Here is a 25,417-nt window from a genome sequence, read left to right on the forward strand (position 1 = left end):
AGGAATTAATGCAAAAAGAGGCACTCCGAAGCCAGGGCATCCCAAAGGTGTTGCAGCTGGTGGAGGAATTTGTGGAAAAAGGACCTTGACCATCTCCAGGTTCTGAGAGTTTGGTGGTACCCTGATGTTACCCTTAGTGCAAGCTGGATCCCTGCTCACCGATGCAGGTGGGATGTGGGATTACACTGCCTTTGGATCTGAGCTAGCTCACAGACCTGCAGGCAAACTTCCTCTCCTTGGAATGGGAAATGCCACTGTCTGTCATCCCTTTATGTTGCAGAGGTCACCTGCACCCCACAATGAGCAGAAAGCTAGCAGAGCTCTCAGCAGCTGTCCTCTTCAGATGCAGAAGCAACATCTCCTTGCTCCCCACAAGGTTGTGGTTGCTCCTCCAAGTGCTCCAGCTGTTTCTATGATGCTTGTGGACCTGCCTTTGCTGGAGGCAGTAGCAGCATGGCTGGGTGATGTTGAGCCATGAGGTGAACTGGCCATGTCTGGGTCTGAGAGCATCCTTGCTCACTGCAGGTGCTGACACACTGGTTTCTTAGTGGACTTCGGAGATGTTCTCGGTTGGGCTTGGGGACTTTGTCTTTGCAAAAGGGGAGAAAGATGCCCTGAGGCATGTTTCCTTCCAGTGTGATGGCTCCTGGTTGGAGGGGAACTTTGTGCAGTGTTGTCTTTGTCCATCACACGTCCCCACCACCTGGGTGCACTCACTGAACCTCAGCTCTGCTGCTGCAGATTACCCATGCCAGGGACCAGACAAGGACCAGGTGGGGCTTTTTTACATCCCCGTTGCTCACTTCATCTCTTGATCCATTTTTATGGGATTATCTGTTACATTGCCTTGCTAGACACCCACCTGGCACCATCATCCACTGTTAATTTCTCCTACGACTCTGAGTAGACATGAACACGTGGAGGCTGGCATGCTGAGCAGCTTGCACCCAAACTTGGGTGGTATCAATTGCTTAAGAGCCTCAAAGGTGTCTCCAAAGGTGAAACTGGATGGGACTGGAGTTGCCTGAGTCAGATTCCTCCTCTGCAGGAGCATCTTCTGCCTCCGGGACACAAGGGCATTGCCTCCTTGTTGCCCACTCTTGCCTTGCTCATCATCTTGCTGTGGGAGGGGGACACAGCGGGTGAAAAAAGCTGCTTAGGATCTACCTCTGGGGTTTAAATTGTTCTGGGTTGTCGTTGGAGGATTAGGAGGAGATTTGGTATGATTGGTTGCCGTGGGTTAAATATAGGCCAGTGCATGTTGGAGGGCTGACGCTCCAACAGGGAAGGGAGGGACAGCTGCATGCTGGCTCGCTTCACCCCTTCGTCTTTCATCTCTCTCCTGTGATTGCTGTGGTGGGGAACAAAAATAAAAATGCCAGCATGTCCTTTCCAATATGACACATTATCTGTGGGATGCACGAGTAGCTGCAATGGTTTGTTGTGCAGTTAACTTTCAGCAGCACACGTGGTTTGTGCTGGCTTCAAAGAGGGATTGAGCTGGTCCTGACTGTGCAGCAGGGAGGGCAGAGCTGCTCCCCTGAGGCCCGCTGCTAGTCTCCCAGTAGCAGCTTGATCCTCCTGCAGATCGCAGCCCGCAGCAGCTCTACAGAGGTGGCCTGAGAATGGCAGGTTTTGTTGGTGTGCAGGATGCAACCAGCAGCTTCCCTGGGTTGAAAGGAGAAGGGACACAAGCTCCTGCCTGCTGAAAGAGGCCGTGTTACGAGGAACAGAGGTCCCTTCCAACCTGTAAGACTCTGTGATTCTGTGCCCTGCTTGTGATACTGACAATCAGCCACCTCCTCTTTGCCATTGATCTCTCCCTGCCTGGAGCTGTGGGCAGCTTTTGCCACACATTTCTGTCCCATGTTGTCTCCAGCAGCACATCCTCGCCATGTCTGTGTGGGCAGAACCTTCCTCCAGAGGCACCACTGGCCTCTCCTGCTCACTGGGGTGAATGGTTGCAGGTCTCAGCCGTGCGCTGCCGTCCCATCTTCCTGTGACTTGCTCCCAAAAAAGCACCCAACATTTTCCAGAAAGAGAAGAGTGGCATTTAATTTCTCTTCCCCAAGGAGACCCATGTGTTGGACATCAGCTCCATATATTACCCCTGCCGAAGCCTGCAGCTGGCTGCTGGCACAGCACAACAGGGGCTGCGGGCTGAGATTTATAGCCATGCTTCAGGCACAGCTGCTCTGGGCTCCCTCCGCTCCATCCATCTCCTGCGGATGCGTGGCTGTATATCTCACTGCACTCATCAACCCTTGCAAACGAGTTTCCTCTCTTGAGTTTTACCTTGCTCAGATAAATGTGCTCAGCAACACACTCCACTCCATGTCGGATGAGTTCTGCAGCGATCAGAGTGGTCTGTGGTGCAGGGGAGATATCTACAGAGTTGAGTACTGCTGCAAAAGACCCCTGTGTCTTTGAGAGGAGGTGCCAAGGCCCCACAGCCCTGACATGAGTGTAAGCCAGTCCATGACTCTTCTCGAATTGACGTGAAAAAGCTGAAGCCACTGTTTTCTGAATCCCCAAGGACTTTTCTCCATGGTGGGGAGATGTATCTCTGTGCATGGTTCTCCAGGCAGAGATATGGGGCTGATGGGTGTTCCAGGGTGTGTGAGAGCAAAGTGAAGCAAGGGATGAGAGTTTTTCCCTGAAAGCTGCATTTTCCTGCCAGGGGTGGTCGCCTGCACAGGAATCCTGGGCTCAGCTTGCCATCTAGTGGCAATAAGAGCCTTTTCCATTGGGCCGTGGGGTTCGTGGTCCTGCTGAGGAATCTAGAGCTCCACATAGGGCTCCACAGCTTTGCTGGGAGCTGTCTGCATCTGCCCTGGGGAATTCCCAGCCCTTGCTTCCCAGAGACCACCTTGCCTACCCTGTCCCAGAGCATGTGGAGCCAACATGAATCTTCAGGCCCACTCAAGTCCTGCAGACCCTTGTGGGTCACTGTTTTTTGCATCACCGTGAAAACAAGGAGGAGCCAGAGTGGCTGGAGGAGAGATTTGATGGATGCCAGCCAGAGCCATTCCAGGAGAGAAGGGGAGCTGAGGGGGCTTCAGCTCTCATTTTGGTTCTTCTCCAGCTCAGAGCCTGGGATCTGACTTCTTTCAAGAGCCCAAGACCCCTTGCCTGTCTTCTTGCAGCCCTGGACCTCTTCCTTTTTGCTTATCTCAAGGGGTAGATTGTCTGTTGCTCTAATGCCTAGGGAAGAGTGAGATACCATGGGGTCACCCCTGGCCCTGTCTGACTGTCCCCTTCTCTTACAGGTATGCTGGTGGTCAACGTCACCTGGAGAAACAAGACATATGTGGGGACACTGCTCGACTGCACGCAGCACGACTGGGCCCCTCCACGGTAAGCGAGTGGTGGGCTCCCTTTAGCTGGGCAAAAAGGCCAAACCAGCTGCATATAGCCCCCTGGCACCTTGTGCCCATGGCACTGCCTGTGGGGGTTGACAGCTCCTCCTGCAACTCTCTGCTCCCATGGTTGTGAGATCTCTTGGAGACTGGAGATGGTTCCTCCTCACCGGCCAGCGGTGGGGTTGAGCCTATGGGATTGATGGTGAGGAGAGGAAGGGGCAGTGCCAGTATAGCCTAGCGTGGCCCTATCCCCATTAAACCCTCTTTATTATCCTCCTGGAAGGTTCTGCGACTCTCCCACCAGTGACCTGGAGATGCGCAACGGCCGGGGCAGGGGCAAGCGCATGCGCCCCAACAGCAACACGCCCGTCAATGAGACTGCCGCCGCCTCGGACAGCAAAGGGACCAGCAACAGCAGCAAGACCCGGGCGGGAGCCAACAGCAAAGGGCGCCGGGGCAGCCAGAACTCGTCAGAGCACCGCCCGCCGCCCGGCAGCACGGCGGAGGACGTGAAGGCCAGTCCCTCCTCCATCACCAAGCGCAAGAGCAAACCCCTCTCTGACATGGAGCTGAACTCCAGCTCGGAGGACTCCAAGGGCAGCAAACGTATCCGCACAAACTCAATGGGCTCGGCAGCCGTGCCGCCCGCTGCAGCCAAGGTGGAGACTACTGTCCTTGACCGAAACTGCCCTTCTCCCATCCTCATCGACTGTCCCCACCCAAACTGTAACAAGAAGTACAAGCACATCAATGGGCTAAAGTACCACCAGGCCCACGCGCACACGGACGATGACAGCAAGCTGGAGGCAGATGCGGACAGTGAGTATGGTGAGGAGCCCTCCCTGCACGCGGATGTTGGCAGCTGCAACGGGGCCACTGCCTCTCAGAAGGGCTCGCTTTCTCCTGCCCGCTCAGCTACCCCCAAAGTGCGTTTGATGGAGCCCCACAGTCCCTCCCCGTCCAGCAAGTTCAGCGCCAAGGTCCCCTGCAAGAAGAAGTTGAGTGGGGAAGGAGACACCGACCCGGGCGCCCTGTCTAATGATGGCTCTGAGGATGGTCCCTCAGTGGCCGATGAGACAAGTAACGATGGCTTTGAGTCTCTGGAGAAGCGATGTGTTGATAAGGACAAGTCAAAGAAGGCATCTGGTGCTAAGGCAGAGAAGATCCCTTCCAAAAGCTTGAAGTCAGCTAGACCCATTGCACCAGCCCTCCCTCCCCAGCCGCTTTACACCTTCCAGACAGCTGCTCTCGCCACAGCCAGTCCTGGCTCCTCTGCAGGCCTTGCCACTACTGTGGTCCAGACCATGCCCAACAGCCCTCAGCTCAAACCCATCCAGCCCAAGCCTACAGTGATGGGAGAACCCTTTGCGGTCAACCCTGCCCTCACCCCTTCCAAGGAGAAGAAGAAGAAAGACAAGAAGAAGAAGGAGCTCAAGGAGGCAGAAAGCTCTTTGACTCCTGGCAAAGCCTGTAGAGCGGAGGAAGGCAAGAGCCCTTTCCGGGGGGAATCCAGCGACCTGGGGCTGAAAGGCGAAGGGCTGCTGAATGGTTCATCTGACCCCCACCAGAGCCGGCTCGCCAGCATCAAGGCTGAGGCAGATAAGATCTACAGCTTCACCGACAACGCCCCGAGTCCCTCCATCGGTGGTGCCAGCAGGCTGGAGAGCACCAACCCAGCCCAACCCATGACCCCACTACATGTCGTCACCCAGAATGGTGCAGAGGCCAGTTCTGTGAAGACCAACAGCCCGGCCTACTCTGACATCTCTGACGCTGGGGAGGACGGGGAGGGTAAGTTGGAGAGTGTCAAAGTGAAGGATCCAGAGCAGCTTGTCAAGGAAGGCGCCAAAAAAGCTCTTTTCCCCCAGCAACCGCAGAGCAAAGAGTCTCCCTATTACCAAGGCTTTGAAACCTACTATTCTCCTGGCTACCCCCAGGCGAGCCCAGGGCCCCTGAACCCTGCTGGCCAGGCCACCACTGAGACACAGGCTTTGAAGCTGAAAAAGGATGAGGAGCAGGAGAATCCAGAGGTGAAGGTGAAGAGCGAAGGCTGTGAAGAGAAGAAGGCAGAGCTTGGCAGCTCCAGCCAGCAGCCCTCAGTCATCCAGCAGCGTCCCAACATGTACATGCAGTCCCTCTACTACAACCAGTATGCCTACGTGCCTCCCTACGGCTACAATGAGCAGGGCTACCATGCTCACTTGCTGAGCACCAACCCTGCCTATCGCCAACAGTATGAAGAGCAGCAGAAGCAGCGGCAGAGCCTGGAGCAGCAGCAGCAACGAGGGCTGGAGAAGAAGGCAGAGCTGGGCTTGAAGGAGAGGGAGGCAGCACTCAAAGAAGAGTGGAAGCAAAAGCCACCCATGCCACCGACACTAACCAAAGCCCCGAGCCTCACAGACCTCGTCAAGTCAGGGCTGAGCAAGGCCAAGGAGCAGGGAGGTCCTGACATAGCCAAATCTGTCATCATCCCCAAGCTGGAGGACTCATCCAAGCTCTCTGGCAGCCAGGTCTCCGAGGGGCTCAAGGTGAAGCTGAGTGAGGCCAGCCACCTTGGGAAGGAGACTGCTGAGAGCAAGACTGGCTCTGAGTGTGGCCGGCAAGCGGAGGTGGACCCTGTGCTCTGGTACAGACAGGTAATGCCCACCCCACTACTGCTCGGTCTTGCCCGCCAGCCCAGCGGTGGGCTTTCCCTGGGAGGAGGCCCCTCACCATGGCTTCACCACGGGGGCTTGCTGGGGCCACCACCTCAGAGAACCTGTGTTGTCCTCTTCTCATGGTGTGACTCTGTGAGGTTCCCTTGGGGCCAGCAAAAGGATGGGTCTGGGAGGCCACAGATGGGCCAAGGAGAGCCCATGGAAGGGGAGTGGGGTTCACTCTTCTCCAAATCCAGCCCGGCTTTGGGACAGGCAGGGCTGGGGGAAGGCAGCTGCTCTAATGATTTGCTGGTTCTTGCAGGAAGCCGAGCCCCGGATGTGGACCTATGTGTACCCGGCAAAGTACTCGGACATCAAGACAGAGGATGAGCGGTGGAAAGAGGAGAGGGACCGAAAGCTGAAGGAAGAAAGAAATCGAAGCAAAGAAGCCTCATCCAAGGAGGATGGGAAGGAGAGCAGCAGCTCGGAGTGCAAACTGACACCCACTGAGGAGGCTCGCATGGTGGGCAAGGACCCCAGACCCAGCGTCCACGTCCCCGTGTCTTCCCCCCTCACGCAGCATCAGTCCTACATTCCCTACATGCACGGCTACTCCTACAGCCAGTCCTATGACCCCAACCACCCCAGCTACCGGGCCATGCCCACCGTCATGATGCAGAACTACCCAGGTAGGGAGCCAGGCTCCTCTCAATGCGACCCTTCCCAGGCTGTCCCTGCCCCGGAGCGGGGCTCAGCCGTGGGATGTCCTCTCACATGTGGTTGTCCCTGCAGTGTGCTGCCCGAGGAATGGAATCCTTGTGCCCTGACTGCTTTTTCTCCTCCTACCCAGGATCGTACCTCCCCTCCAGCTATTCCTTCTCCCCATATGGGAGCAAGGCCTCTGGGAGTGACGACGGCGACAAGTCCCGAGCCAGCCCCAGTGTGAGCTGTAAATCCAGCTCGGAGTCCAAGGCCCTGGACATCCTGCAGCAGCATGCCAGCCACTACAAGAGCAAATCGCCAACGGTGAGGGTCAGGAAGGTGCTGGCTTTGCCAGCCCTGTGCACGAGCTTTGGGACACACCCTAGGTCCTGTAACCAGCCTTGACCTGCTCTGCCTGCCATGGGTTTTTGCCTGTTCCTGCTGTGTAGGAGACTTGAGGCCATGGAGTAACCCCACAACACAACCCCTTTGGGATGGCCAGGCCAAATCCGTGAGCAGGGCTGGCCCAGAGAGGCGCTGGGGCTCCTTTCAGCCCTGCAGCAACCGGCTAATTTTTATCCTCAGCCCCAGGGCCTATATGTAGGGCACAGGAGCTGTCTCCAGCCCACAGCCGTGTGGGGTCACAAAGCTCCTTCTGGGCTGAGCTGGGAGACACTGCTTTGAGACAGTGATGAAAGAGCTGTCTTCAAATAAGACCTGCATCCTCCCCGCCACTTTTGGGCTGCTCACTGGCCATTTCCCAGTGGCATCACGGGGAGCCCTTGTTCAGAGGCAGGAGAATGTCATCCTGGTGGGGCAGCCTGGAGCCCCTGACACGTGTCAAGGCTGGCCTGTGCGCTGAGGTGGTTGGACACGTCCCTCAGTGTCTGCTTTCTCCTCTCCAGATAAGTGAGAAGACATCTCAGGAGCGGGACCGCGGTGGCTGCGGGGTGGTAGGGGGAGGTGGGGGCTGCAGCAGCGTCGGAGGAGCCGGCGGGGCAGAGAGGAGTGCTGACCGGCCCCGCACCTCGCCCTCGCAGCGCCTGCTCTCCACGCACCACCACCACCACCACCTCGGTTACTCGCTGCTGCCGGCGCAGTACAACCTGCCCTATGCAACAGGTAGGAACCGCAGCTGTGGCGCAGGGGCTGCGGAGGAGCTGCAGCCACCTTTGGGCAGCGCCAGCCCTTGCGCAGAGCTTCATTTCCCAGCGTCCCTTGGCCCAGCTGGGTGCCCAGCCCAGGCTGCTGGCTTCTGACACTGCTTCTCCCCTGCAGGTCTCTCCTCCACAGCCATTGTTGCCAGCCAGCAAGGCTCCGCACCCTCCCTGTACCCGCCTCCCCGGAGGTGAGAACGGTAAGGCTCTCTTCCTGTGGCACCGGCATGGCCACCCTGCTTCTCCCGCAGTCAACTGGGCTGGGGCAGAGGTGGCCGGGCCGAGAGTGCCCTCGAGGGCAGAGGGTTTGGGATTTGCCCATCACCCCAGGGCTCACGGGGCTGCTGGCGGCGGTGGGAGCTGACTTGACCTTGGGTCGTGGCAGGACGTGATGCACCGGGACACCTGGGCTGTACGAGACATGTGACTGGCTCACATGGGGAAGCGCTAGAGACTCCTTTAGACATCAGTTGAATGGTGTTAATTGTTCTGCTCGACGTTCCTGTCATGATCCGAGGCAGACTCTGTCCTGCCCCCAACCCCATCGGACACACTAACTGCCCCCTCCACATCCTTCCCTTTGGGTGAGCTGGTACCTGCGGAAATATTTATTCTACCAGGCACTGGTGCTGGGGATGGAGGCGACCCGCCTGCCTGATGCATATGAAGAGGAAACAGAAGCACTGAGGTTTCTCGCTGGATTTGGGACTCTGCCACCCCCCTTCATGATGGGGCTGTGCGCCCTGGGACTGGGGGCTGGGGGTTGCTACCTCCTGCCTGTTCCTCACTGAGGCTCACAGCGTGGGGCTGAGCCTGCCCCAGAGCCAGAGGCTCAGGAAGGGAAGGACTGGCTCATGCAGGGCTAAGGTGGGTGTTGGGGGCAGGGGTGCAAGCCTGGGGGTGGGTGTCAGTCTGACTGGAGGCGACTGTGAGGCATGGGGGTATGCTGTGTGTGAGGGGTACCCCCTCCCAGTCCCACGGCCCGTTCTGCGTCCCAAAGCACCCGCTGCTCTGTGCCTGTGTGGGCAGGAGTCACTGGCACGTTACTGATGGCTGGAGGGGTGGGCTCGGGGAGCTGGGTACTGCTCTTGGCCCTGACAAAGCTCCAGGTGTCTGGGCACGGTGCTGGGAGCTGTACCTGACGCCAGCCTGCTGCCAGGGTTCCTCCCAGTGCTTTGCTGGGTCCTGACCTGCCTGAAGCTCATGCCTGAGGCTTTTCAATTGGTTTCTGAGCTGTGACTCTTCAAACTCCCAGCCTTTCCTCGGCCTCCCGCCACATGTTCCCCAAACCCCAGGGCAGCACATCCTACTTGGTGTGGAGGGGCATGAGGGTTGCAGCTTCCCTTTGCATCCACCTTCTGCTTTTAAGGTCGCCATGGGCAGAGCCCAGCGAGGAACAAGCACACTTAGACTCTGCCAGGGGCACTTCAAGCCATGCTGGTCCCCTCCACTCCAGCCTCACACCAGGGTTCAGTCTGAGGCCCTGGAGGAAGTTGGTCCCTGCTCCCGGCTGCTCCCCTGCGCCAGAGGGCAGGGGCTTTCTGGTCCTCTGCCCCCAGCCCCAGAGCGGCTCTGCCCTGGGCCAATGCTCTACCTCGGCCCCGCAGCAGCCAGACTGCCCCAGCTCTCACCCACTGCCTGGCTGGGGCAGCATGGGGAGGCCATTGGTGTCGGTTGTGTCTCCGTGTCCGTGTCGCACCCGGCCCCGAGGGGCGGCTGTACCGGGATGCTTTGCCCGCTGGGCTCTGTACATACTGTAAAAAGCAATTGTTTGAAAACTGTTGTTTTGGGTTTTGTTTTCTTTCCCTGTTTCCCCACCCCAGCCCATCCCACTTTACCCAGTTGGAAAGGAGGCACTCACTGGTCTCGGCCCAGCTTGTGTTGTTCGACTCGTTTTTCTTCTGCTCATCATTGTCTTTGCAGGGGATGTGCTGCGTGTCCCGCACGCTCCCCGCACACAGGGCAGGCGACACCGAGCAGTGGAGCCACGCGCAGCCCCGGGGCTGAGGACTGGAGGGGTTGGGGTGACGGGGGAGCCCCAAATCCCACCCGGGGAGGAGCGTCCCGTCTGCTGCTCCAGCCTGGGCCGCTCGGGCAGAGCCTGGCTCCTGGCACAGCCCGGCCCACCCATGCCTTTGGGGGCGCAGAGGAGGCTGTCTGGGGTGTAGGTTATGTCATAGGCTCTGTTGGCCATTGAAGGGGGCTGCTTCCCACCTTCCCAGTTGGGTCCCGGTTAAGTCTCCCTTTAGGTGTTAAATGAAACAACGGTTTATGCAGAATAGGTTTGAGGTGTGAGGTTTCTGAGGGGTTTCCTGGTCAGTCCATGTGCAGTGTGGGTGGCCCGGCCCCGCAGCACTGCCTGGGTTCCCCAGCCCGTGGGCGGCCACCAGCCCTCAGCCCCTTGGTGATTTTAGGTCTTGTTTCCATTGACGTTGCTGTGTTGGGTTTCATTTCAGTCTTCCTGGTTCTACCCTCTGTAAAGTGTACATTATTACCAAGTTCCTTGTTTTTTTATATATATATATATATATATATAAAAATATATATATATACAAACTGTACTCTTCTTGCCTCTGTACATTTGGGCAAGGAGAGAGAATAAATCTTTTTAAGAGACAATCACAAACCTGTGAGGGTCGCTTTTTCTTCCTGCTCCCCAAACTCTGGTCCTTTGTCCCCTCCAAAGCTGTGGCCAGTGATTTTTTGGGGGGTGGCAGGGGGTAGGTTCCCCATCTCTCAAGAGTCTGTGAGGGCTTCAGCACACATACTGCTCATGATGTCAAGCCTGTCAGTGGCCAGTGAAGCTGCAGTGGGGTGGCCCTGTTGGGGAGGTGGCAGCAGAGGAGCGCTGTGGGGTGGCAGCCAGGCCCTGGAGGGTGTGAAAGTGCCCTGGGAGGAACCCACCAGCCCAAGGGAAGGAGTGACAAGGAGGGACAGAACGCGAGCAGGAGTAGAATTTGGTGTTATTTGAGCTGGGGAAGAGGGGCCAGGTCTCCACTGTCTGCCCCTGGAGCAAGGACAGGAGGGACAGGGCCTGGTGCAGAGGCACAGCCAGCACCATGCCACGAGCCAGGGCAGAGGGGTCCCATGAGCACAGCTGCAGGTTTAAACCAGGTTCAGGAGGTAACACCTTGACAAGGAGGGAGCAGAGCCACCAGCCCTTTCAATGGAGGGGAATGAGCAGAGAGAGAGACACACAAACTTTTAAGAATATTTATTCACACAAACTTGCATCCCAGCCCCAGTGCTCCCCCCAAACTGAACGACACTGCCTGTGCCCTGTATGGAATAGCTTGGCTTCAGCTTGTAACAAAATCCTCCACAGAAGGGCGAGAGCATGACAAGGCACACACAGACAGCTCCACACACAAGCAGCCAGGAAAGGAGCTCGGGTATAAACCCAGCCCTGCTCCTCTGGCGCTTCCCACAGAGTCATCTATGTCCCATCCCCACAGCCCAGGGGCAGGAGCAGTCTCCTCCAGCACCACAGCGGGAGGGCTGCGATGTGAGCTGGCTCTGCAGCTCCATGGGGCAAGCCCCTAGACAGAGCATCCCAGTGCTGCTGGCCCTACACACACTTGGGTTTGGATACAGCTGTCAGGCTGTGTTTGAGGTCACCCCTCTGGAAAAGTAAGGAGGAAGGAGAGAGGTGAGAGCCCTGGACCTGCCCCTGTACCCATCCTGGGATAGAGGATCAAAGCATCAGCTTTTTTGCCTCTCTGGACCAGCACAAGCATCGCGGCCCCGTACAGAGCCGTTCCTCAGAGCAGGCGTCCTGCTCCCAATGCTCACCCCACCCTCTGAAACCACACGGCCCACCAGAACTCCCTTCCAAATAAGCAGCCCCACCTGTGTGAAGTTCATCTGAATGCCCCTTTTATTGAACGCTGTGATAGTGCAGTGGTAACATGGAACAGAGTTAAGACTGCTTGAAACAAAAGCTGGAAGAGCAAAAGGTTTATAAAGGAAAAAAATGAAAAGGGGTTAGCCCAGTTAAAACAGCATCAGCCGCCCCACGCAGAGACTCAGGGGCGTCACGTAGTGTTAAAGGTTAAACTCAGGCACGTCTCCTCCGGGTGCCTAACAGCCAGACAGGCCTCCTACTGGAGAGTCCTGAGTGAAAACCACCGAGGCAGTCTGTCAGACGAGCACAGCGGAGAGAGGGCCAACACGGGTTTAGAGGTCAAGGAGTCGATGCTGCATCTACCGCGGTGCTGCCGTGCAGGGCCACGCCGCCCACAGCCACGGCTCCTACGCCCCTTCAGAGACATCCTCCACTTACTATTTGGTGATTACATGTGTGTATATATAGTTCTCTAGGCAACACATTTCAATGAGATAGTCAACTCTGAGGATACACAGGCCAATCTAACAATGAGAAATGCAGGGTCAGTCCAACAGAAGCTTGGTTTCCCTTCCCTCAAGAAAGGAGGTGTAACCCTCTCTCCCCTCAACAGCATTTTCGGGTCACACTGGAGTCCCCCTGCTGCAGCTATTCTTCATCAGATGAAGAGTTCTGATTCAGGGGATACACCATGAACATCACGTCGGGCCGTGACGGGACAGAGGGATGACCAGGCCTCACGATTTCAAAGCCCAAGAAGCTAAATGTCTTCAGGAGCGGAGCTACCAAAGAGAAGGAAACCTGTTACTGCCCAGAATAAGCCTCTTTGTCACCTCTGAAGCCATGGAAATCAACACACACTGAACATGCTCTGTGAGGACATCCAGAGCTCCTTGCACAGGACTGCTTGACTCTGCAGCCCTCCCGAGGAGATTTTGTCTCCTGCATTCACCACAGCTGTCTCCATGAGGGCCTGCCACTCAGTGGAAACTTGGGAAGAGCTCAGCCCCACAGGGCACAGCCCTCAGGAAACCACCACAGCTGATGTGGAACCATTCAGAGCAGGGTCAGGCTGGACGCATAGCAGTGAGCTGATGTGCACTTGCTTGGTAAACCACCACCTCCCTTGTGACCCTTGATAGTTGCCCCGTGCAGCATCTCTCAACCACACCCTCAGATGACTAGCTTCCACCCACCCAACAGTCCTGCAAGAGGACCTCCTATATATTTTTTCCAGATAGCACTAAATTCTGTCTGCAGAGAGAAGGAGCCAGGGTGTGGAGTGCTCCAGAACTCAAAGCAGCCAGGTCCAAGAGCAAGAGATAATTTGTTGTCTTGAACCCAAATCCCCGTACAGCCAGGTGTGGTACTCAGCCCCTGCACAACTGGTGGCACTGGGGACATCGCAGCCAGAGCTTCACCAGGAAATCATTCTGAGCACCATAATATGCATGCCACCTCCCTGGGCCCAGGCAGCTTAGTGGCAGCCACGTGCTGTGCCTCAGAATGGGCAGTACAGCTGGCAAGGAGGGAGTGCAGAAGGAAGGGCTGAACTCCTGCCGCAGCAAGTCCTCGCTTACACGTCACGTCTGCTGAGATGCCAAGTGAGGCATCTGTAGCCCGGTACCTCACCACAAAGCTCCCTGAGCTTCCATGCTGTAATCGCTCACCCAACATGTCTATCTTTAGACCCCTAAGCCGTGGGCATCTGCAGGATTACTGAGGGGTCAGCAAAGCTACGGAGGGCAAAAATGCCAGGAGATCTTTAAAAAGCAAAGGAACTTCAGGGCAACAAGCTCTCAGTGCTCATTTCCCACACAGCACCTTCTCTCCGGTTTTTCCTCTCAAACCCCAGAAGCCTGGTGCCAAATGGAAATCTTCACTCCTTACCAAAGGGGAAGTATTAACCAATTTCCGGGCAACAAAAAAATACTCCCGTGTACTTCAGAAGCAGCTTTCTGCAGGAGAGACCCGGTGACAACTTCACAGGACAGCAAAGCGTATCTGCTTGAGAAACCAAAATACTCCCTCTCTCCCTTGGTCTCAATAAAAGATCATTTCCTCCACAAGCAGCTGTTTCTAACAGCCAGGAATGCCGTGGGAGTGATGCAGGGAACAACCACTGCACCGGGGAGCATCCCACAGAGCAGGGCTGCAGCTCCACCGGAATTGGTGCAGCGCCAGGTTAGATCTGGGGAGCAAACCTGACAGCAGGGATGAGTTCTCACCTCGGTCTTCTCTGCTTTTCCTGAAGCAAATAAAGACATAGCTTACTTTCATTTTTTCTTCAGCAAACTCCAGCAGTGCTGATAACCTGCCAAGGAGGAGGAAGATGAAAGACAATCAGCTGTAGGAAGTCCCATCCTGAGGAAGCCTCAGAGCATTATCAACTGGTTGTATGTTTTTGGGCAGAAAGACGACTTGTTTACAGCCCCCATCCAGTGAGCGATGGGTGCTGAAACAATGGGCTTCCTGCCTGGCTCTCCAGCCCTGCAGAACCCAGAGCTATCCTCACACCAAGTCATGGTCCTCAGCAGTGCGTGCCCATCCCCACCAGCCTGGGGTTGTGTACATGGGGCCTTTGTGTGCAGGAAGCTGAATGTTGCAGCAGATCCTGAGCCAGGTGACATCTCTCCACTGGCAGCACACACAAGAGGATCTCAGAGTTTTGTGCTTTATCACAGAATTGTTGAGGTTTGAAAAGACCTTTAAGCTCATTGAGTCCAACCATTCCCTCAGCACTGCCACAACCTCCATTAACCCACATCCCTCAGCCACAACTACACAGCTTTGGAATCCCTCCAGAGATGGAGACTCCACCATGGCCCTGGGCAGCCTGTGCCAGGACTTGACAGCCCTTTTGGGGAAGAAATTGTTTGCAATTTCCAATCTAAACCTCCCCTGGTGCAACCTGAGGCCATTTCCCCTTTGTCCTGTTGCTTGGGAGCAGAGACTGACTGCCCTCAGCCCCAGTCTCCTGTCAGGGAGTTGGCTAGAGTGAGAAGGTCTCCCTAAGCCTCCTTTTCTCGAGGCTGAACACCCCCAAGGCCCTCAGCTACTCCTCACACTGCAGCTCCAGACCTTTTCCCAGCTCCAGGGCCCATCTCTGGGACACGCTCCCGCCTCTCAGTGTCAGTCTTGTAGCGAGGGGCTCAAAACTGAACTTTGCACTTGAAAACACAGCCTCACCAGTGCCCAGTGTGAGCTCAGGCCAGGCAGAAAAGACAACACAACCATCCCTGAGGAAGCACATGTCTTGGCCAGGCTGCTTCCTACCCACCCCAGCTGGGTGGCACACCTGACATGAGCTAAACCTGTGCTTCCTGCCTTTTCAGTAAGATTATTTCTGCCACCTCTTGATGGCAGCAGTGCTGCATCAGCCCCTCTCAAAGCCCCAGGGGTATCCCTGGTTCCAAGGCTGCTCGAGTCCTGACAAACAGGGCTTGAGCTGACACCTCATTAAAGAGCAGCCAGTGAGGCCGCAGCACAGGGAGATTAAATTTGAGAATGCTTTGTTAATATGGTAATTAACTATTTTAATTTTAGCCTCTGCTAGGCTGTTTTACCTAGCTAAAAATAATCGTGCAAAATTGCGCTTTAAGTCACAGTGCCACGGATAGATAAATACCCAACCAGGAGAATCCGCTCCCAGGGCAGCGGGCACTTGGACAGCTACAAGATTTATGGCCCCACTGAAGGAATTAAACAATTACCTGGACTCAGAGTCAAATGAGACAGATGTGAGACAGCACGAACACCAGCACTTGCTGAAGGTGCTCAACAAGAGGGTGGATTTTTTTCTTAATTAGCTAGTGTCATTGAGGGATGAAGCCTACTTGGAGCTTTAGGAGGACTTCAGAGAGCTCTGTAGAGGAAGCCAGTAAAGGCACATCCACGCTGCAGTGCTCCCTGCCAGCAGAAGATCTCTGCAAAGCACTTGGCAAGAAGTAGCTACCTCGGAAGCCACATTTACACAAACTCCCAGAGCTGAGCTGTCTGGACAAAACATGATCATATTCTGCCAATGGAGGAAAATCAAGAGATTCTGGCAAAGCCTAGTGCCTGTGAGGCAGCGCTCCAAGGGCAGATACACCTCCTAATAAGAAAAACCTCTGTTACACTGATGTGCTCTGTTTCCCCTGAGAGGAAAACGCTTGCCAAAACCAGCTTGCCAAAAAAGTGGCCAGCTGAAATGAAAACCCTAAAATGCTGGAGAAGGGCTTCTGGATTTTCTATACCAAAGCGTGACAAAACAAAACAAAAAATCACTCTGTTACTTTACTGCTTCTTTTTCATTAGCATAGAGACTCAAAACCCAGTAACCCATCTGAAATGGTCACCAGGGATCAAAAATATAGGCATGGAGGGCTAACAGGAGTGCAGTTCTCTGAAGCCGAGGGAGTCAGGGCGCACTTTGGATTCACAACCAGGAACAGTCTGTTCTCCCCACACCCAGCACCAATCACGTAAGCAAAGTCCTGCTCCCTGGGGAGCCATGGACACAGCTCTGGGGTCCTGGACTTACCCTTCTTTGCTTCCATCAGCTAATAATCCGTCAGGGATTTCCACAAAGAGGCTCTGGTTAGAGAGCACTGCGTCCCAGGAAGAGGTCTTCACCTCTGTGACCTTGTACTGGAAGTGGACAATATGAGGCTTCCCTTCATGCACCGGGACATCTTGGTTAACAGTGATCTTCTCGTCCTGCACAGAGGAGGGAGGAAAGCACATGAAATCTGCTTTAAAGAAAACCATTCAGGAGCTTCCAGACCAGAAATGTAGACGTTGTGCTCAAATGAGCATGTGGAGGGACTGCATTTGCACCTAGAGGACCCTCCTGACAAGGATCAGCCCTTACAGACTGGTGTATCCAGAGTTTCAGCCCTCACCGAAACCCATCCTGTGAGCCTTGCCCTGGCTCACTGGGCTTAACAAGTTGTTAAGAGCTAATGTCCCTAATTACTTGTAATTACCTGCTTTTAGTCTAACAATACAAAAATGCAGAACAAAAAAGTAAAGTCCAAGTTATGAGACAGGCAAAAGCAGACAGAGAAAGCAAATGCAAAATAAATGGTATTAAAGCTTTACTATGAACATTTTCGATTCCCATCCCCTTTTTATCGGCTCAGGGACTCACCACGACATGTGCTCAGGCCTCGGGGTGATTTTCTAGTTGTGTTTTCCTGTCAAGGGAATGTAGTTTTGCATGATATTACATTTCTGAGTAGTGAGGGTCTGTCCATGTGCTGCAGGCTGCAGCCACAGCTTTGAGAGGTTTGTGAACTACTCTTAAGAGAGGATGGCTCGAACCGATGAGCTGGGAGAGCATCTGCTGCCACAGTCTGACCAATTCTCCCCAATCTCTGACACAGCCTTGTTGTTTAAGGGATAACCGCAAGCTGCTTTCTCAGCTTTTACAACCGACTGGTACAGCAAATGGTTTGCCTGCTGGTCTAAGGGAGTACAATGTGTAGCACAGAGAGAACTCCAGAACAGACAGGAGGGTTGAACACTGTGAGGGGGTTGCTTCCAGAGACCACAAACCTACATGTAGTCCCTCCGGTACTGAGCTGGAATGCAAAGCGTGTAGACTGCTTGGATTTAGCTTGGTGGTTCCCTGAAAACAATTCCATGGTTAAAACTCTATTCCTTCTCCTGACCACTTTTGCAGGCAGTTGGCTTGCCCAGAAATCATTTCCACATGTCATTGCAGAGAGCTCCAGTGAAACAACAAATTAATTAAGTTCCCAAGTTAACGTGGCCAACTGCAGAGGAAGCTGAAATGTTCCCACCTGCTTGGTTACAGGCTCCTGCTTCCTCATTCCCTCATCATGTTTACCAAGTTACCTGCACAGCTTTGAAGGGCAGAAATAAAGCAGACATTAGGAGTCATCTCTGCTCCATTCCTGGACCAGCCAGGTGTCCCTCTCTCAACAGCCTCAGCAGGAGCTGGTTCACTCCACCAGGTCCTTCGGTGAGTGACCCTACAGTCTCCAGACATCTTAACAGGGTGATTAATTCCACAGCACATTAAGAGCTCTGATCTGCTGATGATCAGGTGGACTGGCAATGAAACAAGTGACATGGCTGCAGAAAGACAGCCCCTCACAAGAGAAGGTTTAACAAAGGCTTTGTAGTGGCATATGCTCATCTCTGGCCAGAACACACAAAGAAAACTCAGTCCAGTTTGGATCTGCAGGGAAGCAGCATTGAAAAGATGGACAGCAGGAACACACCAGTAGCCTGTGGTGCCCAGTAAGGAGGCCTCCTGGTATTGCTGCTCTTCAAGCAGATGCTTTTGTGTAGGTGTCTGAAGCTATGAAAATGTAAGCATGGCTGACAGACTGGTGCTGTGAAGCCTTCCGGGCTCCTCAAGCCCATGTTTCCGTGCTTTATTAAAATAGAACCCTCTTGGTTTGACTATTGCAACAAAGAATCCTTCGAGTATGTTAATGCTGGTGACAAAGTAATGCTGCCTGCAAAGGAGGAACTGTCTGGCTGGTACCCAGTGCAGAGGAAGCTGCCCTTTGTTTAGAGCCCACAAAGTTTAGCTGAAAAACAAGTTTGTATTTTGTCAGAATAAACATCCTGTAGGAAATAAGTTTATCCATCAAGTTTGAAGGAAGGTTTTGTGGCTGCACCTGCTGTCAAGAAACCTGCTGACAGTTGCTCAGGTGAGGTCAGACAGCAAGAGTCAGATCTGAGCCCAGAGAGGTGCATTTAAAAAACCCCAAACCAAGGAGATTATATGCACGTCCTTGACTAGTGTCTTCATAGCAGCCTTTTTTGTGCCCGTGCAAAAAGTGTCTCGGTTTCAGAAAAGATTCTTTTCTCTGCAAAAGCTCACAGATGCTTTTTTTCTTATACTTCATGAAAAAAAAAAAAAAAAGAGAAGGGGGTGAGGATGTTGAGAAAAGCAGGCTGGGATTGACACATTGCAGGAGAGGCACATGCATGCATTTGTGCAGGAAGACTGGTGGGAGCCTGTGACAGGAGAGAAAAAGCTTTCCGAGCCTTCTGGCTTAGCCCTTCTGTCACCATAAGTTATGCCCTGCACTCTAAACCCAGTGAGGCTTTTCCACTTAAAAGTCCCCAAAGGGTGCCAGCCCATCAGCCACAGGCAGCACAACCGCAGGGATCAGCAGAACCAGTTCCCCTGGTTCAGTGGGAATTGTTTTCACAGCCTGTCTTGGGCAGCTGAGGTTTTATTTCTAGGCATCAAAATAGAGACAGCAAGATGCTGAGGAGAGAAGCTGTTCCTGTGAAGCAGTGGCCCAGAATTCTTTGGAAGCTGCTCAAAGCAAAATGCCATTTACGCAGCAAAGGTTGGGGTTGAGCTCACCCTTGCAGAATCCCCCACCATGCTGGCACGAGCAGAAAAACCCCACCAGACACGCAGCAGCCCAACCCACTGGCCCTTGGCTCCGTGTCGCTGAAACAAAGCCACAAGGACCGGCTCCTGCTCAGTTACAATCCATCAAGCCCAAGGGTTTTCTGACCTGGCCACACTCCTCAGAAGTCCCGGGAAGGACAGGGCGGGGAGAGGCCCCCAAGTGTTGGCAGCTAAGGAGAAAGGATGTTATGATTTGCCACAGCCAAGCGACTGCAGAAGCCCGTGCAAGCAGGCTACGGTTGGCATGGGCTACACCTGCAACCTCCTGCCAAGGCTGCTGGCTGGGGCACGTCCATGCGCACAACCTGAGGCCGATGGCTGCGGCACTCTCAGCTCCAGGAAAGCTCCCTTGATGAAGGGCCAAGGATCCAAGTCTCTTCACACAAAAATACCAACAACTCCAGGGAGCCCCAGCTGCTTCATTTCCAGGGCTGTGCTACACACTCCCAATCAGAAAGGTCCTGCCTTGAGCCAGAACAGCTGGAAAAAGGAGTTAAGCTTTTGGGTCCACATGCCTTTCCAGGTCAGGCTGAAGCTCGCTGGCTTGAGGTGCTCAGCCTGCTGTAACTACACACTGCTGGGCTATGCTGGTGCCTGAGAGAGTCACAGTTAACCCCTGTCCATGATTCAACTTTAAGCCAGTGGATAACACAGCCTAGTCTAGTCTGGGTGAGCCATGGTACAAAAGCGGATGGTTTTCTGACAGATTCTACTAGGTTTTGCCTGTAATAAACCCAGGAAGAATTACATCTGGTTTTCTGGGCTGCAGTGATCTAGATGACATCCCCACAGGCAGGAAGCCCTGCCTCCATACTGCTGCCAAAAGCTTCTGTGCACATTCAAGGCAATAATGAAATGAAACCCTTCCAAATCTTCAAATTGGGATTCTTCCCGCCAGCACCTCCCCCACGCTGAGCTCCCTTACTGCCTGTGGACTTTGCCTGGTGCACATGCGAGGCCTGACCCACAGGAGTTGAAGTTGCACAGTTTCCTGTTTCTCATCCCTTTTGTACCCTGACAGAATTACTTGTCCTGAGCCCTCCTGAAGCTATTGATGCATCTTCCTTCTCTGACAGGAAGCCTGCTGTGCTCTCATGCTTCTCTGGGTTCCATACCCCTTTGAGGTCTGTGACAATGCAGCTCGATAGTTAAGCTGATGTTACCTTGTTATTAGGAGGCCACAGAGGGTGAAATTTATTCACACGATAAGCAGGAGAGGCACATGCTAAAAATTCACCAAGGCTGTACTAAAGAAAACTCCTCTGAAAGCAGCCACCAGGGCTGCAATTCTCTCACGAATTTCAAGAGGAGACTTTGGTAATTGTGACCCAAAAGGGCCTGGATCTTCTCATAACATAGTCTGTGTACCTCCCACAGGGTAATTAAAAATCAAGTCTAACACCTATGGGCAACACTCCCAAATCTGCAAGCTGAGTGTATGTTTAGGCTACCTTATCTGATAGCAGTTTACTCCTGGCATGTGGAAAAGCAGCCCCTGTCCCAGAAGAGTGGCAGATGTGTGCCACCATGGCACCACACACAGTTGCACAAGTGCAAATTACTCTACAACGAGAAATAGCTGGGTCTCCTCAGTCAAAAGGAATAGTCCTGTAGAATGAAGATGGCCAAAACCCGAGAGCTACATGGATCCACATGCACCTGAGCAAGTCTGCAGATACCAAGCCTTCCTGGGCTTGCCTCACCCCAGGCGCAGGTTGCGGGAATGCTCCCATCACAGGCCGACAGCCACCCTGCCCTTCTGTGAGGGCGGTGGTTACTCTACACACGGGTTTAGGCAGCTCCAGGGCCCCGACAGCTTCATGTTCCAGACCAGGGCACAAGAAGGAGCTTATCAACTGTTCACTCTCTCTGCATTTCACCTTTCTTCTTCCCACTTCCTCTTTTTGCGTGTAAGAAGTTGTTTCATGTTTTGATAATCCCGACTCTGCATTCAATAGCTGCAACAGGCTTCTGGGAACAGGACTAGTGAACTCTTTGCTGCACGCCTTTGAGAAAGGATCCCTCGTTTCTTAATCATCAGGTGATATTTTAGTGAGAGAGCACTGCACACTGAAAAATTAACAGTTCTCCCACTCCATGCCTCAGAGTTCTTTGCATTTATTCCCATCAGACTGCAAAAGGAACCAAACACGGTTGCAACACGGGCAGAGGTCATTATTTAGATGTCAGATCTTTCTCACCTTATATATCAGAGCCGAAAGAGAAGGATCCCTGCCACCCCCTCGCCCACCGGGGATCTTCGACAGTGGGTGAGGGGCATCAGGAGCACCACAGAGGCCCTGGAACAATGTGCCTGCAGCACTGCAGCTGGGGACAGTTACTCAAAGGTAAAATACTACTGCAAGAAAAAAAAAAGAGAACAGCAGGTTAAATTAGCAGGAATCACATTTCAGATGCTACAGCTCCTCCTAACCCCAAACTACTTGTATCCCTGCTCCTCCACGGCTGGTTAGAGACAGCAATCGGAGCTTTAGAGTCCAGACATCAATGCTAAAAACATTGAGGTGTTTTGTTAAAGTGGAGGAGGGGCTTTTTGCAGCCCAGAGAGTGCTGAGCAACCTCATGCTAATAAGGGACGCCTGGAAGGCTGCCAATAGCAGATGGCTGGAAACACATGACCAGATGAGCACACATTTTCTATAGACAAATATCTACAAATAGATCAACAGCATCCAGAAGAAGGAGGTTTAAGTTTCACATTTTCAAAATGAGGAAGAGTGAAAGGGCTGGTTCTTGAGATATTTTCAACACACTCTGCAGTGTCTGAGGCGACGCTTTTCACGTGGAAAGGAAATACCATGCAGGCGTCCTTCACTCCGGCCCTAAAAATCACAAATTTACCCCACAGACCTACTTTTAAGAGCAAGAAAATAAGTTTCCCTTGCAGTTTCTAAGCTTGTTTGGATGTCCTACAGGTGGTCTTTCAGGATCACTTTGAATACAGGGTTTAATATCTGCTCCAGCTTTTAGGAAGTTCCTGAAAGCAAATTATTTTACTTCTGGAGCAATGCTTCCTTTATGAGTCTCACACAAGCTCTTTGCTCAGGCACAGCGCAGTGACAATGTTCCTCTAAAAGCCTGCAAAATCAGTGCAGAGAAACCAGTCATTCCCCAACGTTCCCATTACGAAGCCCACCAGCACAAAGCTGTGTAACCATCACCAAAATACAGGAGACCGTGAGAGTTTTCCCTAAGCACACGGAATGGGAAGCAAGGCTATAACGGACAGACTCTGGATGCAGTGACAACTGACTAGTCTAAAACTTTTCATTTCAGCTGTTACCAAGACACAGTTTTTCCACTCTAATGCCTCTCCATGAGAGAGAACGGCTTAAGTATCCAAAGAGCAAGTATGGAGCCGTGCTGTGAGAATGACCCAAAGTGTTACATAGGAGGGCAGAACATCCACCAGAGTGCAAAAACCAACTGCAATCTGGCATTTCTGAATGCCAAAACTCAACTTGCAAACACAGTTATGACAGGAGGCAGAATCTGCAAAGAACTTGGCTTACCACCTCCTACCAAAATAATCTTTCTACAGGAAACACAAATATTCTTCCTCCTCCCACAGGTTTGCTAGTCCATGCTCTGCAGCAGCATTCCCATGTGCCACAGACCTACAGCAGACATTTCTTGGAGAAAAGGCTGTTTACACACACCAAGGAAAGGTGAGCAGCAGCAGCAGTGAAGATGTCTCAGGGCAAGGCCCTCTGCACACATGCTCAGTGGCATTCTGTGTTTAACACAGTCCTGACAGCATGACTGGGGCTATCAATGGACCAGTGTATATTCAATAGTAGTAGATGTCGAGAGGCATGACAAAGCACTTTGCTGTGCCATTCCCCACCCCCAGAAAACTGTTGGCAGCTTTGTTATTCCCTTCCTTCCTCCCTCACTCCCCAGTCAACAATGTACCATTGATAGCTCGCTCCAACTTGTGGCCAAGGCCTGGAGAAGCTGGATAATGAAGTGTAGTTGTGGGAAAAAAAAATAAAAGCAGTAGTTTTCATGCAAAGCAGCTCAAGACACTTCCCAGTTTTGCTTCCTCTGGCACACGCAGAAGTCAAAACACAGATCCCTTCAGCCACTGAGCTCTGCCTGCAGCACTGGCATTTCGCCGAGCCCAGACCCAAACACTGTCACCGTCCCCCCAAACTTGGCAGTGTGGCAGCCAGTGAGGGTCCCGAGGGCAGCACACGCAGGCAAGGCAGGCAATGAGCTCGTGTGGTGGGGACACAGATGGAAAGGGGGTTCGCTTCCTGCAGATGTGCACTGGCATCCTGGGAAGAAATTCACACAAGTGCCTGACAAAATCTGATCCCTCCATACAGCAGCCCACTGCTGCACAGAGCCTGGTTATAGCTTAAAAATTAGGGTTGTGCTCCCTTCCAGCATCTCTCCTCTTTTAAGGAGCTCCTTTCCAGCAGTTAGGTTTAGACAGGATGTATTTAGACCACCAAGGGCCTTTCCCTGAAGGAACTCCCAAGCAAAAGCATCTTGACTGAAAGGGGAGCTGGAAGCGAGTTTTTTTTCAGCTAGTGGGTATAATTTTAACTCGCTAAGCTGCCAGCAATCTCAACCCTGTGCCTTGTCCCTGGGAAGCACCAAGGACAACTCGGCAACTTTTGAACCACATCACAGCTGCTCTTCACCAGCCCTCTCACCTGAAGCCCCAGGGCCAGTGCCATCTTTAGCACCTTGACAATCAGCATCTTGAGGTCTAAAAGCTGCACATTTTCTTGGGTTTTTTTGGGAGAGAGAGTTCCTTGCACTGAACACTTAGCCCAAGCAGAAGGATCCACGCAGCTCCCTTGACATTAACAGAAAAGAAGATTTTTCCATTTTTTGTTTCTGTTTTCTGTTTTTTGACCCTTTTCAAACCAGGCTCTAAAGATGTACTTGCGCTCAGTCAGTAATAATATTATACTGCCAATTGTTTATTAGGGAACCCGATTTTAGGAGCAACTTGTAAATAACCATCTGATGAAGACCACACAGCTCAAGTTATCTACCACCGGGGCAGCAGCCAAGAAACGAGGCTGTTGTGTATCCATCCTCTCATCTACACGGTATAAAAGAGGCTCAGGAAATGACACTTTGGGGACTTTAAACAAAGAGCAAAAGCAGAAGATAACTCGGTCAGCTAAGAAAAACACCCACAAATCGAGTAAATTCACGGCGGCTAGTAACCAGCCTGCCAGGGAAAAAACCCGCACGTCTCCTCGGCGATGCGCGGGGGCCGCTGAAGGGCGGGACGGGCCCTCGGCGCGAAAGGCCCCTTAGCAAAAGGGTGCTCAGACACTCGCCGCCCGCCCCCGGGGCCCAACCCCGCCCAAGGGTCTCCCCTCACGGAGAAGCACTGCCCCGACGGGGATTTTAACTCCGGAAAGGCGGTGAGCTGCCCTCCCACCCGGCCGTCGCCGCCTCGGCGCCCGCTCGGCCCCGAGCCCGGCGGCCGCCGCCGCTCTGAGGGGCGAGGAAGGCCGCGGCAGGGGTAGGGTGGGCAGGGCAGGCCCGGCGGCGGGGGCGGCGCGAACCCCCCCACGCCTGCACCTGTCCTGGGTGTTTATCATCCTCAGCTCGCTCCGGCTCAGCTGTCTGCGTGTCCGCCTGCCCGCGTCCGCTCCGCGCCGCCGCCCTCGCTCGCCGCCGCGCTCCGACTGAGCCCGCGGGCCCGCGCGCCGCCCGGCCCCGCCCGCTCCGCGCCCCGCCCCGCCCCGCGCAGCCCCGCGCCGCCCCGCCCCGCGCCGGGCAGTGTGGGAAGCCGCCGCCGCGCCGGGCGGTGTGGGAAGCCGCCGCCGCGCCGGGCGGTGTGGGAAGCCGCCCCGCGCCGGGCGGTGTGGGAAGCCGCCCCGCGCTGCTGCGCACGCGCGCCCGCCGGTCCGCGGGGGTCGGGCGGCGGCAGGGGCCGGCGCGGTGCGGCCCGGCGCGGTGCGGCCCGGCGCACTTGGCTCTGCTCAGAGGCAGGTCCGGGGCAGCAGCGGCCCTGCGGGGGCGGCAGGGAGCGGGCGACCTGTGCAGGGGGCTGAGGGAGGATGAGAAGCGACGGCGCCGTGGCGGGAAGCTGCCGCGTGTCTCCGTGGTTTCTTACGGCGGGGGAGGCCGGGGCCCTTTAAATGCTTCTGGAGGCATTTTACCTCTTTCTGAAGAGGTGAGAAAAGAGGTTCGGGAGCAGTGAGACTCATTAGCGGAGTGCTGGGCCCTGTTGGTACCACTACGGAAAAAAAGCCGCTGGCTCTCACTTGGGATGTGTTGTTCAAACTACATCGGTGTTAAGAGATGGCCTTAGGAACTGGAGGCTTGTA

General features: G+C 54.1%; 2 protein-coding genes across 4 annotated transcripts in view; one reads left to right on the forward strand and one right to left on the reverse strand.

The window, feature by feature from the left end:
• Positions 1-10,483, forward strand: part of ZNF609 (zinc finger protein 609) — a 70,594-nt gene extending 60,111 nt beyond the window's left edge. For all 3 annotated transcript variants that reach the window (XM_061999555.1, XM_061999556.1, XM_061999557.1), the window contains 7 exons: positions 3,270-3,357; positions 3,646-5,998; positions 6,321-6,687; positions 6,849-7,024; positions 7,606-7,822; positions 7,979-8,057; positions 8,243-10,483. In XM_061999555.1, coding sequence (XP_061855539.1) covers positions 3,270-3,357; positions 3,646-5,998; positions 6,321-6,687; positions 6,849-7,024; positions 7,606-7,822; positions 7,979-8,052 — 3,275 coding nt within the window. In that variant the 3' untranslated portion in view covers positions 8,053-8,057; positions 8,243-10,483. The remainder of the gene's footprint in view (positions 1-3,269; positions 3,358-3,645; positions 5,999-6,320; positions 6,688-6,848; positions 7,025-7,605; positions 7,823-7,978; positions 8,058-8,242) is intronic.
• A 573-nt stretch (positions 10,484-11,056) lies between these two features.
• On the reverse strand, positions 11,057-24,787 carry OAZ2 (ornithine decarboxylase antizyme 2). Its single transcript, XM_061999376.1, is given in 6 exon segments — positions 11,057-12,483; positions 13,930-14,015; positions 16,227-16,402; positions 21,293-21,373; positions 21,375-21,450; positions 24,666-24,787. Coding segments are annotated over 6 exon segments (573 nt in total). The 5' UTR covers positions 24,686-24,787; the 3' UTR covers positions 11,057-12,349.
• Between the last annotated feature and the right edge of the window lie 630 nt (positions 24,788-25,417).

The sequence above is a fragment of the Colius striatus genome, chromosome 7, assembly GCF_028858725.1.
Source record: "Colius striatus isolate bColStr4 chromosome 7, bColStr4.1.hap1, whole genome shotgun sequence".
Lineage (NCBI taxonomy): Eukaryota > Metazoa > Chordata > Aves > Coliiformes > Coliidae > Colius > Colius striatus.